The sequence below is a fragment of the Sinohyriopsis cumingii genome, chromosome 9 (genome assembly GCF_028554795.1).
Source record: "Sinohyriopsis cumingii isolate HCF-2022 chromosome 9, ASM2855479v2, whole genome shotgun sequence".
NCBI lineage: Eukaryota > Metazoa > Mollusca > Bivalvia > Unionida > Unionidae > Sinohyriopsis > Sinohyriopsis cumingii.
The window spans coordinates 5,655,650-5,673,181 of NC_142969.1; the positions used below are offsets into that span (position 1 = coordinate 5,655,650).

Genomic DNA, 17,532 nt, shown 5'->3' on the forward strand with positions numbered 1-17,532 from the left:
GCGAACTTAGCATGAATGGAAACAAAATAACCGTTCTAAAAAATCCGGAAGGTCTCGAAGATGCTGCAAATAAACAATACGTAGACACCGTTGATGATAAACTAGCCACGTTGCGGTCAGAGTATGATGTTCACGTGAACGGGTTTAAAAGACTCCAAAGAAACTTTCAAAAAACTAGTGAAACCGTGGATAAGTTCTTTGGGCCTCCTCCAGTCGTCGATATGAAGCTTTCTGAAATCAAAACCAACATTGACACGATTAAACAAAGACAGGACCTGATAATATCGGGTATTCCTGATATCGTTAACAAAACCAGTTTGATTAAAGTTCCCACTGGAGTTACTCCGGGGCATATCACCAACATCGTATTCACGGTATCATCGGGATTCGCAACATGGTCACGACAAAATAACACTATCAAATATACAGCAACAGCCACCGGTGTTTACAGGTTGTCTGTGTTTTCAGCCGCTAAATTTGAAATCTTCACAACATATCCTTGGAGACATTCCACCGATAAGTATTCCGGGGTTGTAACCGTAATACTAAACAGCGGAACCGAGGAAACATTTATGCTTGTAGCCGCCGACGATACTTTAACAGCAACATCTTACTGGTGGTGTTTGGAATTCGTCGCTGCAACACCTCAATTGGTTACCGCGTAATTGAAAATCGGCAGCGATTTTTAAATAATATGTCAACGACGCCAGATGCTCAACAATATCGATACAATCAAGTCCGTGAGTGGCAATCTGAGTTAAAAACTGTCATCGAAGTAACCAGTCAAAAAGTAAAAAAATACAAGCGCCGCATAACAGTGCTGGATATTATGGTTTATTCAGTATCTGCCGTTGTTGCATCCGCGGGAGTAATACTATCAGCGGTCACTCCGGTAATTGCAGTCGCGGCCACGATCTCTGTTTGTACGACCACTACCGCGGCAGGAGTTTTCGGCATCATAGCAAAAAAAATATCCTCGTGTGCTAACACAAAATTACACGATTACACGACAAAATTAAATACAGCCACGACCGCATATCAGAAATTATCATCGCTGATATCATCATCGTTAGACGCGCAAGGTAGCGACGCCGCGTCGATATCAGATTCTGAATTCAAACTAATGTCAGATGTGTACAATGACTATTTGAAAACTAAACAAATAAATAATGTCACTGATGGCAACGCCACAGGAACTGCTTCAACAAATAGTCACAAACACAACACCGGTAAGGACCACAATGATCTCAGTGTCCTCGACGACACCAGAATTCAGCATTAATTTTCGAACTCCAATTGCCGTGAATGAAATCGCGTTGTCGAAGCTCAGTGCGTATCACAGCTGGCCTAATGTCAGAGCGGAATCATTTGGCGGTCAGCAGCCGAATAATTCGTTCGTGTTTTCGTGGAAAACCAAAGCCAACTCTGACGAATTCGACTGGGATACAATTACGCTACCCACTGGGAGTTATCAGATCGAAGAAATCAACAATGAGATACAACGCCAAATAAAACGAATCACCGGCAAGGAAGCCAAAATATCTATAGCCGCGCACGAACCAACGCTGTCTGCGGTCATTGAAATCTCAACACCGGGATACGCCGTGGATATTTATAGCAGCTCAATCAGGACCGTATTAGGATGGCCACAAAAACAACCCGGGTTCGTGCCGGGTCCGGAACTGCCACCGAAGTCGGATTTCACGACCACGAAGGAAGAAGTACACGACCTTGTCGACAGGGTTGGCGACGATGGTTTTGTTTTATTTCGACCCCAACCACTAATAGAAAAAGTCGAATTCACTGCAATTCACGAAGATGGTTTGGGTTTAGGATTTAATCCGTCCGGGAATCATTATCTCAAGATTCTACATGTAACCGCGATAGAACCTCAGATATTTGTTCCGATCAAACAAATGCATAAAGAACAATTGGAACTGTTGCGGGCATATTTCCAGGATTATATTTCTGATACGACAAGTGGAAACGCTAGCAGTTCTCGCACGAACATTATCACGACGTTAGAAAAACTAAACAAACTCGCATCCGCAATGGAAAAAACAAATCAAATAGTAATTCAAAAATTTCTGGATGATCCCGACAAAGGAATAAAATTTGCGACGTTGTATAATATCCGCGTGGAAGATATTCCTAGTTTTAAATTTCCTGGGTATAACGCACCCGTGCTGCGAAAATCAGTCCAGGATCTCATCGAGGAATCCTACAAAGATATCACTGACGCGTACGCGCGAACAAAACCGCAGCCGGTTATTCTCAAGCACGACAACAGCACTACCGCGGACGGCAGACACATCTCACCCGGGATCGTAAATATCACAGATGTTATTGCGGTCAATCTTGTATGTGACGTCATCGATGGCAGTTACAGCGCTGACACTACTACGACGGCCCAACAGGGGTTTATCCTGTATACGTTCACACCAAAAGACCCCCCCGGTTTTCTGATTGTGCAAGAACCAATCAATGTGGTCTATCTGCGGTGTAATAATCCGTGGTTGTCAACGATAAATTTTAAACTCACCGACCAACGGGGGGGGTTGTTGGACCTGCGTGGCGAGACTGTCTCCGTGAACTTACTGGTGAAGTCCTGAAACACGAAGAGTTACCGCGCATAGCATTTCCACATTTAAAAAATTACAGTTGTGTATAATGCACGAGTATATCCATGTCCGAGTTCGCGTACATGACAAACAAATTCTCAACGCGGCAATCAGGACCGCATTTGGAAACGCTAGCGTTTCTGCGGAACCTGACACTGTCGAATTCCCCGTCGGAATAGTCGTTGACGACCACGGCAACGAAGACTTCTTGTTGACACGGCCACAACAAGAACAGTTACAGAAGTATCACACGATCACAGTTTTTTGTGACCAAGAACACATCATGAACTATTCTCATTCGTGTATTGATGCTGAAACACTCAAGCAAATCCTGGAACTCAAAGAGTTCTGAGAAATCAGAGATTTCCACGATTGCTCAGAAATGTTTCACATTTCCAACGCTAGCGTTTCCATAGTAGAATTTCAAAGACAAAAAAAAATAATACTTTTTTTTTACCCTTGGAAACTCACAATGGGGGGGGGTCAAAGCATTTCTGAGAAGTCAAAGACTTCCAACGCGAGCGTTTCTAAGTCTCTTGGACTTCTGGAAACACTGGCGTGGATGAGAAGTCAGAGACTTCCAGAGAAACCCCTTTGACTTCTGCGTCTGAATTCTTTATTTGACTTTTTAACAATCTCACTCGGGAATTAATTAATTTTCGAGTCTCATACTCGTGTGATAGTGTGCGACGAATACTTTCAACTGCACGCGTCAACGGAATAAATTCAGATACCTGTTCGTGGGTAACTGTGGCAAGTGATCTATAAATGCAATTTTGCAGCATTTTAATGAACCTATATCTCGCGGGAAGAGTATTCTTCTTCGTTGATAGCTCATTCAAGGATTCAAAATCTGACATAATTGTTTTAGCGTCTGTTAAAATATTAAAACCCCGCTGCTTCAATTTTTGAATTTCATCAATTACGACATTAATATTTTCGTAATTCATATATTATAACCATTTTTTTTATCTAACTGAGAAGTCATTGACTTCCAGAGAAGTCATTGACTTACAAAGTTGAAACATTTTTCGTTTTCGAGTTATCGTCGTCGACGATATAACAGAATGAAATCTTCTGTTTGAGCTTCTTTGAAAATGCTGTTTTGTGGATCCCGGTTGCGACATTCTGTACAGAAGGTGGACAAATACCGAAATACCTACCGGCGGCGTTTATTGAGGGGAATACAATTTCTTCACCTGTAATTGCGTTTATAGATTTAATAGCTCTTCTTGCAACTGTTTTACAACGCCCTGTGTTACCCAGTAGGCAGTTCTTGCTCTGAGTGACCACGCGAAGATTGTTTATAGAGTTATCAAGTATGTTACCGTTAATGTGATCAATGACAAGACCTTTAGGAATCTCTCCAAAGAAACATTCGTAGATAAAACGATGGCAGTAATAATGTTTTCTTCCTTTTTCAGCAGTGAACATTCGATAACCAGTATTAGTTGCAAATCCGAGTGGTCGTCTTCGCGTGCAGTGTCTGACTATGCCGTCGCGTGATGCTTCATAATTTTTAATAGTTGGATGTGGAACAAATTCTTGTTCGGGGACGAATTCTTGATTCATTATACTATAAGCAAATCATTTGTCTAATTCATAATTTGTCTGAAAACTTATTTATGTAATCACGCTCCGAGAACGTGTTCGAGGCTGGATATTTTTTATCATAATACCGTTTTAGTTCTCGATAGCGTTTCCCCCCACACGCTGAACATAATTGCGTTTTTCCTCGTACTCCAATGCCGCATCTGATACACGGTATCGGTCCTAGACTCCCACCGCGGACCTGTTGAGCATGTTGTCCACAGTATTCGTGTCTGCATGGTTTGCTACACGGCGCTGATGAATTTAGTTTAATCCACTTGCATTGGTGCATATAATATATTTGTCTATTTAAATACTTGTCTTAATTATAATAATGAGTTTTGAAAGACTATCCAGAATAAAACCTGGAAATCTCCAATTTCCCCGAGGTCGATTCGATCTTGACCGGTTAACTTTTGATCGACGACGACGAGAACTCACACTCGTAATTGGTGTTATCAAGAACGCCAAAGAAGAGTTTCGTCGTGATGGTGCCGCACATGTGTGGTCTTCGTATAAAATCATTTCTGAAAATGCCATCATTGATGGTACCATCAACGATACAATCGCGTCGAACATAATTGGGTATCTCGATGATAAAAAATATTTCATTCAGATAAAATTTATCGTTGGCGTCGACGACACGGAAACAGGTGAAACAACGTGGATTATCAGAGACAAACTAGACCCTATTCTTGATGCCCGGCGGGGGAAAACCGTCGTCGTAACCAAAGACTCAAACCCGGGAGTACTTGTTGGGATTGATACACCGTATTATGCCAGAGCGTATCCTGTGACCGCAGTCATTTATGGAATTTATCCGATGAAGAAACCACGCGTTGATAAACTCGCCCCGATGAAGATGTCAGAGTCATTGATAAAATCCCCAGGGTTGAATTGTGTAGCCGAGCGAGTAATGGAACATTTTAAAAATGCCGCGCGAGGAAACGGCCTAACACCGCTAAGACAGACTAAAATAGCAGCGTGGGCGGCAAAAGTAGTGGATGAAGGAGCGTCAGTAAATGATGTTGCCGAGCTCGAACGATTACTAAAATTTCCTATAACGGTTTCATCGTTGACCGGTGAGGTATTGTACAAGAGTAAATATGATTCCCGTGGAGCACCAATAACTATTATCGATCATAACAGTCACGCCTGGACTGACTCGGTTAGGATATTTCCTCGAGATCGTGTTGTAAAGTATTATTCCGAGTTGGAAAATGACAATGGTGAAAATGAAAGTGGAAGTCCAGGGACTGAAACTCAAAGAGTTTCTGGAAATGCAAGCATTTCTATGTTTGATTTTATTTATCAGATAAGTAAAACCGATCCAGTGTCGGTGTGGTTATTCCGAAGTGACCTCGAGGGAGAGTTTGATCAGTTTGTGAAACCCAACGGGGAGGTATACAGAACGGCGGCATTACATCACGAAATGAAAAAACTCGCAGAAAAATATCATGCGACGGACACTGATACGTTACTGACGCAGTGTTTTACTGTCCCGGGTGTTGTCACGCATATAGCCCGAGAACGAAATTCATGGAGACCAACCCCGAAGAGTTTTCTCGAGGATATTCAACAGAGCTGTATCGAATACGGACACGGTGGTTTGTGGAATACCCAGTATGATCACCGCGATATGATATCCGTGGATATGACGGCATGTTATCCAGGAAGTTTTCTTGGGCGTGGAGAATGTAGTGAGTATTTTGCGCGGTTTGGTCATATTACAAGCTCGATGACAAGAGTTGCTGTGAACGGACCATTACCTGATTTTGATCTGACGGGGGTTGCTTGTGTGTCGTCGTTTAAACTCGCTACGGGTTTACATCCTGTGTGTTATGCTTGGTTTGGTAAACATTTCGTTGAGAAGCGATGGGCCCCAATAGTGTTATTGCGATACATGCTTGACAGTCGAATACTGCTGTCGCTGACGGTCAGTGAAGCGATTATATGCTACTGTCGTCAAACCGAAGTTTGGTTGCCAACTCCGCAAGTCATCGAAGAAACTAATAATTTCCAGGAGTATCCAGAATCTTTTATCGACACTATCATCGAAAGAACTCCTAAAATTTCCCAAACTGATGAAAGCGCCGCAAAAGATCTAGGACGAAGAATAATAGGAAAATTTACTCAAGGTGGAGCGTATGATCATAAACTACATCATAGTCGATTAATCATGGACGAGGCCGAATTGGATCTTATTGTCGCTGATGCCGCCACGAATAATACGTTTTGTACCCGCGAAGATGTGTTTCTGTCAAACGGGGAAAAATTAGGAACTGTTTTTAGTTATATCGACGGAGAATCATCTCAGTACACACATTTGAGATCTTCGATGCTAGCTTATGTATCAATAAACCTATTGTCGATGATTAATAGGTTTCCCGTTGACGCAGTGAGAGTTGCAACGGATTCATTCTATATCGATAAAAAACACTTAGCGGCGTTGAATAAGGTTATACCGAATGATCCATCGTGGGGTTCATGGAGAATAAAAAATGAAATGTTGCATGGATATTGTGAATCAGCTGATGTTGAAATCGAGGATGAATATCGCGGCGCAGAAATATCTGGGAAATTTTCAATTTCTACGACAACTTCGCTGCCGCCGGTGCACGATCCTGTTGTGAGACATAGAACAGTTTATCTCAACGGGGCTGGTGGTTCCGGTAAGACAACTCGCGCGATAGAATTATTTAGAAACTCTGACATGATTGTGCTAACACCCACACATAGACTTGCCAGGGAGATGCGACAACGGGATGTTAACGCGTGTACGTATCACAGTTTTTTCAAATACAGCGGCGGCACATGGACTCCTACGCGAATGGGAACGAAATATATCCCTGGAATAATAATCTGGGATGAGATAGACACTGTGCCGTTGGATACATTAAAACAGTTTCTGGATTGGCTGCTAAAGAAAAATACCGCAGTGGTGATGTGCGGCGATCATGGTCAACCACCCCCATTTACAGGTGAATCTCCACACACGTGGCTGAAAACTTTTGTAGATTATTATGAGGAAATAACTAACGATGTTAGAGCACTCGATGAAACGCTGAAAGAGTTTAAGGCGTTGATCAGGCTACAAACCAATAAAGTCCAGTGTGAGATAATGCGTGAAATAATTCCACAGACGGAGCTGAGCGACTTTTGGGAAACGTGGAAACCAAGTGATCTCATAGTGGCAAGTAGAAAGATAGTCAGGGACACACTTCAGCAGCGGTTATTTCAGTTACATCAGAAGAAATTTCCAATGCTGGTAGTGCCATTGTGTTATAGACCAGCTGATACGCGATTGCAGAATATTGATGTTGATATTCCAACGCGCGCGTCGTCGGTGGAGAAACAGAATTTAGTATTAAATGATATTGTCACAGTTGATATTGATGCTGTTGAACAGGCACTAGCGATGAATAAATCCCCGTGGACGCTAGGATACGCTATGACCATCCACAGTTCGCAGGGACTAACTATTTCAGATACAACAGTTTGGATTGTTGATGATCGCATCGAGTGGTCAAATTTAGTTTATTTAGCCGTGTCAAGAGTAAGAAGGATAGGTCAGTTACGAAGAATTGTATTAGATGATGTTGTCAACGACAGCATCAACAGCTCAATCGCTGATGACACAATAAGAAAGAAATTAGCCGGTTACAAACAGAGCGACAAAAAAAATGGTAACGAGTTTGATCTCGACGAAACATTTATTATACAATTACAACAACAGCAGAATAATCACTGCGCGAGTTGTAATTGTTTATTGCTGTGGCAGTATTCGAAAAATAATCCAAGGCAATTTACCGTAGATAGAATAGATAGTAATCGCGGTCATACGCGTGAAAATGTAATGCTGACCTGTCTTGAGTGTAATCGACGCAGAGGTGCTGCTGCAGTTATTTAAGTGATCGAGGTGGTAATTGTGTATCCGCGGGGATCACCTGAAGTTGCTCGCGTGTGAACCCACGCTGAGGAGCAGTTGAATCTAATCTGTAGATTGCGTTTCTCCCAGTTGATCTGGTTATGCTAGATATCTTATGTGTTGTAACGCTCCATATAGGATCAGTTGCCCTTTTTTTTCCTCCTTCGAGTTCGCCGGGTTCGTATAAATACCTAACGGTGACATTACCCAGTAGTGGGGACGCTAGCGTCGTTGGCTGCGTTGAAACACGTTCACTGACGCGGGGTATATATTTTTTTGTGATTGCATTTACAGGTCTCATGTTTGTTGTTCTGGTAATTTCATTATTCAGTGCGGCTATCACGTTTGGCAGTCTTGCAACCCATTCACGAGATCTCGTATCGTAAATGAATTCCCTCGCGTACTGGTATCCGAATAATCTCTCAGCGAGTGTTCTATTAAATCGCTCAACAATTGCCTGATCCCGATGAATTTCAGTATGTCCTCGTCGTATGGTAACGTTATGCTGCTTTGTCAGTGATGATACCGCGCCCTGAAATTCCTTGCCAGGATCAACTTGTAATAATCGTGGCCAGTTTAGAGGTCCTCGTTGATAAATTCGCGAAAACGCAGAGGCAACTTCGGACGCTGTTTTAGTCGCTAACGGTTCTGCTTCTTTGTATCTACTGGCAACATCAACTACTGTTAGCGCGTATTTGTATATTTTTCTGCGGACAGTATCATGAGGCAGGAATAGTATGTCAGCCTGATGAACTTCATTGGGGGTACTAACATCAAAATGTGCAAAATTGATTTGTCGAGGTGGTGGTAAGTAGATTTGCCATATTGCTTGTTTTGACAGCCATTTTTTGGCAACCTCGCGTGTTACTGATGCCGCGTTGGCGAGTTTATTAATTGCTGAGTTACCTCTCCAGTATCCGGCCGGGGAATAATAAATCGCTTCCATTGTTATTAATTATCCAGCCCCGATTACTAATTTAGATTTCATCGCTGATCTTACTAACCAATTAGCGAGTGACTCCTTAAATGATTTATTTTTTATGGCGCTTAGTGCATGAATTAATTTCACATCCGCGATATGCCTGTCTTGTAGATCTTTACTTCGATAAGCAACATCATGCATGTGACACGCTGCGTCGATAGCGTTTATCGGATACTCTCCCGGTTTTGGTTTAGATTGTTCATCAAGTCTGATATCTAGTCGGGTCCCTGGACCGCAGTAATTGTATCCTGGGAGATGTTTTTCTCCAGGATATTTAGCCCAAGGGGTACCTGGAAGTCGTCCGAGGGTTGCTGCGATGTCACCTCCGCGTTTGTCAGGCTTTTTTTTTGAAATCTAAATTTTTTTGTGCCACATCGCGTACACGTACCAGAAAGTGCTAGTCTGTTATTTTTTGTTGTAACCGTTGTTAGATCATTCGTAGGGGTTCGTGCCCGACACTTCACACAATATAGATCCATAATTATTATTCCTTATATACAAATGGAGATCACTGATTTTTCTGCGACGCGAAGGAAAGAACCAGTCAAGCATAATTCCGCGCTACCAAATTCTATCAGAATGATCATCATAGGACCGTCAGGATCAGGTAAAACACAGCTGTTGCTGAACATGATAATGAAGTGGATGAAGTGGGACAAACTATACTTGATAGCTCCGTCTGTGGATGATCAACGTTGTTATGATGTTATAAAAGATTTTAATGAGAGTGCAAAAGCGCTGAGTGAAGACGGCGAGGATGTTGTTGAATTTATAACTGATATTGAAGAAGCTCCGTCCGTGGAAGACCTCGACGGGGAAATAAATAACCTAGTAGTGTATGATGATGTGATGCTGGACAAGCAAAAAAATCCTGCAAGAATATTTTCACGAGGTCGTCATAAAAACACTGATGTGATTTATGTTACTCAGCGTTATACACAAATTCCAAAAGTAATCAGGGATAACTGTAATCTTCTTGCGGTGTTTAATGGAGTTGATGTTCACACGCTGAGAAATATTCATCAAACCTGGTGTAGCGGCGATATGGACATAAATAAATTTAAAAATTTATTTAGTCGCGCTCAAAGAAACCAGCACGGATTTGTGACAATAAATTTACACGACCCGCGGACACGATACCGTATCGGACTTGATACATTGTATGGTTAACATAAAAATGTTTCCTTGGAAATCTTCGTCTTCGTAGAGCAGCAGGGGGGGCTGGACCGATCATGGATTTTTCAATAACGACCCCGCGTGAGAAACGCAGAGCGTTTCCATGGAAACTCTTCAAGTTTTCGGGGGACATTTTTTTTGTTTTGTATTCTGAATAGAAGGGTTTATTTCGTCGAAATAAGCCCTCTATCGAGGAATAGTTTCCTGGAGGGGTTTATTGTGAAAATAGTTTCGGTCTGTTCGCCCCCTCTGCTGCTACATTGAATTGCACATTGACTGGATAGATAGATGGCTACTCATTACTCCAATTACTAAATGAATTAGACATTCATTGACTGGATAGATAGATGGCTACTCATCACTCCAATTACTAAATGAATTAGACATTGAATTGCACATTGACTGGATAGATAGATGGCTACTCATTACTCCAATTACTAAATGAATTAGACATTCATTGACTGGATAGATAGATGGCTACTCATCACTCCAATTACTAAATGAATTAGACATTGAATTGCACATTGACTGGATAGATAGATGGCTACTCATTACTCCAATTACTAAATGAATTAGACATTCATTGACTGGATAGATAGATGGCTACTCATCACTCCAATTACTAAATGAATTAGACATTGAATTGCACATTGACTGGATAGATAGATGGCTACTCATTACTCCAATTACTAAATGAATTAGACATTCATTGACTGGATAGATAGATGGCTACTCATCACTCCAATTACTAAATGAATTAGACATTCATTGACTGGATAGATAGATGGCTACTCATCACTCCAATTACTAAATGAATTAGACATTGAATTGCACATTGACTGGATAGATAGATGGCTACTCATCACTCCAATTACTAAATGAATTAGACATTGAATTGCACATTGACTGGATAGATAGATGGCTACTCATTACTCCAATTACTAAATGAATTAGACATTGAATTGCACATTGACTGGATAGATAGATGGCTACTCATTACTCCAATTACTAAATGAATTAGACATTCATTGACTGGATAGATAGATGGCTACTCATCACTCCAATTACTAAATGAATTAGACATTGAATTGCACATTGACTGGATAGATAGATGGCTACTCATTACTCCAATTACTAAATGAATTAGACATTCATTGACTGGATAGATAGATGGCTACTCATCACTCCAATTACTAAATGAATTAGACATTGAATTGCACATTGACTGGATAGATAGATGGCTACTCATCACTCCAATTACTAAATGAATTAGACATTGAATTGCACATTGACTGGATAGATAGATGGCTACTCATTACTCCAATTACTAAATGAATTAGACATTCATTGACTGGATAGATAGATGGCTACTCATCACTCCAATTACTAAATGAATTAGACATTGAATTGCACATTGACTGGATAGATAGATGGCTACTCATCACTCCAATTACTAAATGAATTAGACATTGAATTGCACATTGACTGGATAGATAGATGGCTACTCATTACTCCAATTACTAAATGAATTAGACATTCATTGACTGGATAGATAGATGGCTACTCATTACTCCAATTACTAAATGAATTAGACATTCATTGACTGGATAGATAGATGGCTACTCATTACTCCAATTACTAAATGAATTAGACATTGAATTGCACATTGACTGGATAGATAGATGGCTACTCATTACTCCAATTACTAAATGATTTAGACATTCATTGACTGGATAGATAGATGGCTACTCATTACTCCAATTACTAAATGAATTAGACATTCATTGACTGGATAGATAGATGGCTACTCATTACTCCAATTACTAAATGAATTAGACATTGAATTGCACATTGACTGGATAGATAGATGGCTACTCATTACTCCAATTACTAAATGAATTAGACATTCATTGACTGGATAGATAGATGGCTACTCATCACTCCAATTACTAAATGAATTAGACATTCATTGACTGGATAGATAGATGGCTACTCATCACTCCAATTACTAAATTAATTAGACATTGAATTGCACATTGACTGGATAGATAGATGGCTACTCATTACTCCAATTACTAAATGAATTAGACATTCATTGACTGGATAGATAGATGGCTACTCATTACTCCAATTACTAAATGAATTAGACATTGAATTGCACATTGACTGGATAGATAGATGGCTACTCATTACTCCAATTACTAAATGAATTAGACATTCATTGACTGGATAGATAGATGGCTACTCATTACTCCAATTACTAAATGAATTAGACATTCATTGACTGGATAGATAGATGGCTACTCATCACTCCAATTACTAAATGAATTAGACATTGAATTGCACATTGACTGGATAGATAGATGGCTACTCATTACTCCAATTACTAAATGAATTAGACATTCATTGACTGGATAGATAGATGGCTACTCATCACTCCAATTACTAAATGAATTAGACATTGAATTGCACACTGACTGGATAGATAGATGGCTACTCATTACTCCAATTACTAAATGAATTAGACATTCATTGACTGGATAGATAGATGGCTACTCATCACTCCAATTACTAAATGAATTAGACATTGAATTGCACATTGACTGGATAGATAGATGGCTACTCATTACTCCAATTACTAAATGAATTAGACATTCATTGACTGGATAGATAGATGGCTACTCATTACTCCAATTACTAAATGAATTAGACATTCATTGACTGGATAGATAGATGGCTACTCATCACTCCAATTACTAAATGAATTAGACATTGAATTGCACATTGACTGGATAGATAGATGGCTACTCATTACTCCAATTACTAAATGAATTAGACATTCATTGACTGGATAGATAGATGGCTACTCATTACTCCAATTACTAAATGAATTAGACATTCATTGACTGGATAGATAGATGGCTACTCATCACTCCAATTACTAAATGAATTAGACATTGAATTGCACATTGACTGGATAGATAGATGGCTACTCATTACTCCAATTACTAAATGAATTAGACATTGAATTGCACATTGACTGGATAGATAGATGGCTACTCATTACTCCAATTACTAAATGAATTAGACATTCATTGACTGGATAGATAGATGGCTACTCATTACTCCAATTACTAAATGAATTAGACATTCATTGACTGGATAGATAGATGGCTACTCATCACTCCAATTACTAAATGAATTAGACATTGAATTGCACATTGACTGGATAGATAGATGGCTACTCATTACTCCAATTACTAAATGAATTAGACATTGAATTGCACATTGACTGGATAGATAGATGGCTACTCATTACTCCAATTACTAAATGAATTAGACATTCATTGACTGGATAGATAGATGGCTACTCATCACTCCAATTACTAAATGAATTAGACATTGAATTGCACATTGACTGGATAGATAGATGGCTACTCATTACTCCAGCTACTCATCACTCCAATTACTAAATGAATTAGACATTGAATTGCACATTGACTGGATAGATAGATGGCTACTCATCACTCCAATTACTAAATGAATTAGACATTGAATTGCACATTGACTGGATAGATAGATGGCTACTCATTACTCCAATTACTAAATGAATTAGACATTCATTGACTGGATAGATAGATGGCTACTCATCACTCCAATTACTAAATGAATTAAACATTGAATTGCACATTGACTGGATAGATAGATGGCTACTCATTACTCCAATTACTAAATGAATTAGACATTCATTGACTGGATAGATAGATGGCTACTCATCACTCCAATTACTAAATGAATTAGACATTGAATTGCACATTGACTGGATAGATAGATGGCTACTCATCACTCCAATTACTAAATGAATTAGACATTGAATTGCACATTGACTGGATAGATAGATGGCTACTCATTACTCCAATTACTAAATGAATTAGACATTCATTGACTGGATAGATAGATGGCTACTCATTACTCCAATTACTAAATGAATTAGACATTCATTGACTGGATAGATAGATGGCTACTCATCACTCCAATTACTAAATGAATTAGACATTGAATTGCACATTGACTGGATAGATAGATGGCTACTCATCACTCCAATTACTAAATGAATTAGACATTGAATTGCACATTGACTGGATAGATAGATGGCTACTCATTACTCCAATTACTAAATGAATTAGACATTCATTGACTGGATAGATAGATGGCTACTCATCACTCCAATTACTAAATGAATTAGACATTGAATTGCACATTGACTGGATAGATAGATGGCTACTCATTACTCCAATTACTAAATGAATTAGACATTGAATTGCACATTGACTGGATAGATAGATGGCTACTCATTACTCCAATTACTAAATGAATTAGACATTCATTGACTGGATAGATAGATGGCTACTCATCACTCCAATTACTAAATGAATTAGACATTGAATTGCACATTGACTGGATAGATAGATGGCTACTCATTACTCCAATTACTAAATGAATTAGACATTCATTGACTGGATAGATAGATGGCTACTCATCACTCCAATTACTAAATGAATTAGACATTGAATTGCACATTGACTGGATAGATAGATGGCTACTCATTACTCCAATTACTAAATGAATTAGACATTCATTGACTGGATAGATAGATGGCTACTCATCACTCCAATTACTAAATGAATTAGACATTGAATTGCACATTGACTGGATAGATAGATGGCTACTCATTACTCCAATTACTAAATGAATTAGACATTCATTGACTGGATAGATAGATGGCTACTCATCACTCCAATTACTAAATGAATTAGACATTCATTGACTGGATAGATAGATGGCTACTCATCACTCCAATTACTAAATGAATTAGACATTGAATTGCACATTGACTGGATAGATAGATGGCTACTCATCACTCCAATTACTAAATGAATTAGACATTGAATTGCACATTGACTGGATAGATAGATGGCTACTCATTACTCCAATTACTAAATGAATTAGACATTGAATTGCACATTGACTGGATAGATAGATGGCTACTCATTACTCCAATTACTAAATGAATTAGACATTCATTGACTGGATAGATAGATGGCTACTCATCACTCCAATTACTAAATGAATTAGACATTGAATTGCACATTGACTGGATAGATAGATGGCTACTCATTACTCCAATTACTAAATGAATTAGACATTCATTGACTGGATAGATAGATGGCTACTCATCACTCCAATTACTAAATGAATTAGACATTGAATTGCACATTGACTGGATAGATAGATGGCTACTCATCACTCCAATTACTAAATGAATTAGACATTGAATTGCACATTGACTGGATAGATAGATGGCTACTCATTACTCCAATTACTAAATGAATTAGACATTCATTGACTGGATAGATAGATGGCTACTCATCACTCCAATTACTAAATGAATTAGACATTGAATTGCACATTGACTGGATAGATAGATGGCTACTCATCACTCCAATTACTAAATGAATTAGACATTGAATTGCACATTGACTGGATAGATAGATGGCTACTCATTACTCCAATTACTAAATGAATTAGACATTCATTGACTGGATAGATAGATGGCTACTCATTACTCCAATTACTAAATGAATTAGACATTCATTGACTGGATAGATAGATGGCTACTCATCACTCCAATTACTAAATGAATTAGACACTGAATTGCACATTGACTGGATAGATAGATGGCTACTCATTACTCCAATTACTAAATGAATTAGACATTCATTGACTGGATAGATAGATGGCTACTCATTACTCCAATTACTAAATAAACTAAATGAATTAGACATTGAATTGCACAGAGTATATTATGGATATTGAGGTCTATCTTTAAGTCCTGAATTTCTTAGAATTTAAAAAAAAATGAGTGAGCATATATATTTGATGCTGCAAGGTATTTCTTCTTTGTTCACAGAAATCTCAAACTCTTTAATTATCTCAGAGAGAGAGAGACAGAGAGAGAGAAATTAGTCTTGGAATAAACGACTATTGCCCCATTTTCATTTTAGCAACAAATTCAATTCAGTTTAACTGTGGACAATAAATAATTCACTTGTAATTGCCAACTATATCAGAGGCTATTCAATATGATGTAAAATCTCATGAACAAGTCATTAACATTATGTGTTACCCTATTCTAAACTCAAATAAATGTGTTGAGAAATCATTATGTCATCCCATTACTGCCCTCCAAAAATGTCAAGAGAAATCATTGTCATCCCATTATTACCCTCCATAAATGTCTAGAGAAATTATTGTGTCATCCCATTACTACCCTCCATAAATATGTACAGAAATCAACAAGCAACTTACCCATGATGTGTAGATCTGGAGAACGGACTGGCGGAGAGCAGTGGAATAATTGTAATCCTCTGAACTGTGGTGAACTTGATGAGCAGCCCACATAAAATTCACCTCTACAATTATTGAGATCAAAATATTAAAACAATTTTCTCTAATTGCACCTTCATGTATTTTAATTCTTACTACTTTCACCAAAGGGCACACAGATTATATTTGCAATTTATTGAATGTATAGGACTTTCTTCACATATTTTGAATTTAATACTGAAGCTGAATGAAAACAAGTACATTTTGCTAATTTAATAATTAGGACATGTAGGATGCATAAACTGCCCCCACCCCTTCACAAGGAATGGTCATGCCCCCATCTCCACAAGGAATGGTCATGCTCCAAAATGGACTGGTTAAATTCAATTTCTTTTCCTATTGCAACTTATTTCACTCAAGTTAGTCCTGGACTGTTGAAAAGCATGTATTTCATTCTCTTTATGCTGATAATTGAGTTGGAGATAGTGTAATATCCCCCATCTATCTGTCAATATTGTAATATTCTCAATATATGTCAATACTGTAATATTCTCAATATATGTCAATATTGTAATATTCCCAATCTATGTCAATATTGTAATAAACCCAATCTATCCAGCTGTCAATTTTGTAATAACCCTGATCTATCTGTCAATATTGTAATATCCCACATCTATCTGTCAATATTGCAATATTCCCATCTATGTGTCAATATTGTAATAACCCCAATCTATCCAGCTGTCAATATTGTAATAACCCCAATCTATCTGTCAATATTGTAATATCCCACATATATGTCAATATTGTAATATTCTCAATATGTCAATATTGTAATATTCCCAATCTGT

At 38.6% G+C, this 17,532-nt stretch overlaps 1 protein-coding gene across 1 annotated transcript in view; it reads right to left on the reverse strand.

Moving 5' to 3' along the window:
* Nucleotides 1-17,532, reverse strand: part of LOC149791213 (alkylglycerol monooxygenase-like) — a 71,832-nt gene that overhangs the window by 44,977 nt on the left and 9,323 nt on the right. Inside the window, exon 4 of the mRNA XM_089969682.1 lies at nt 16,667-16,770. Within this exon, the coding sequence (XP_089825808.1) occupies nt 16,667-16,770 (104 nt within the window). The remainder of the gene's footprint in view (nt 1-16,666; nt 16,771-17,532) is intronic.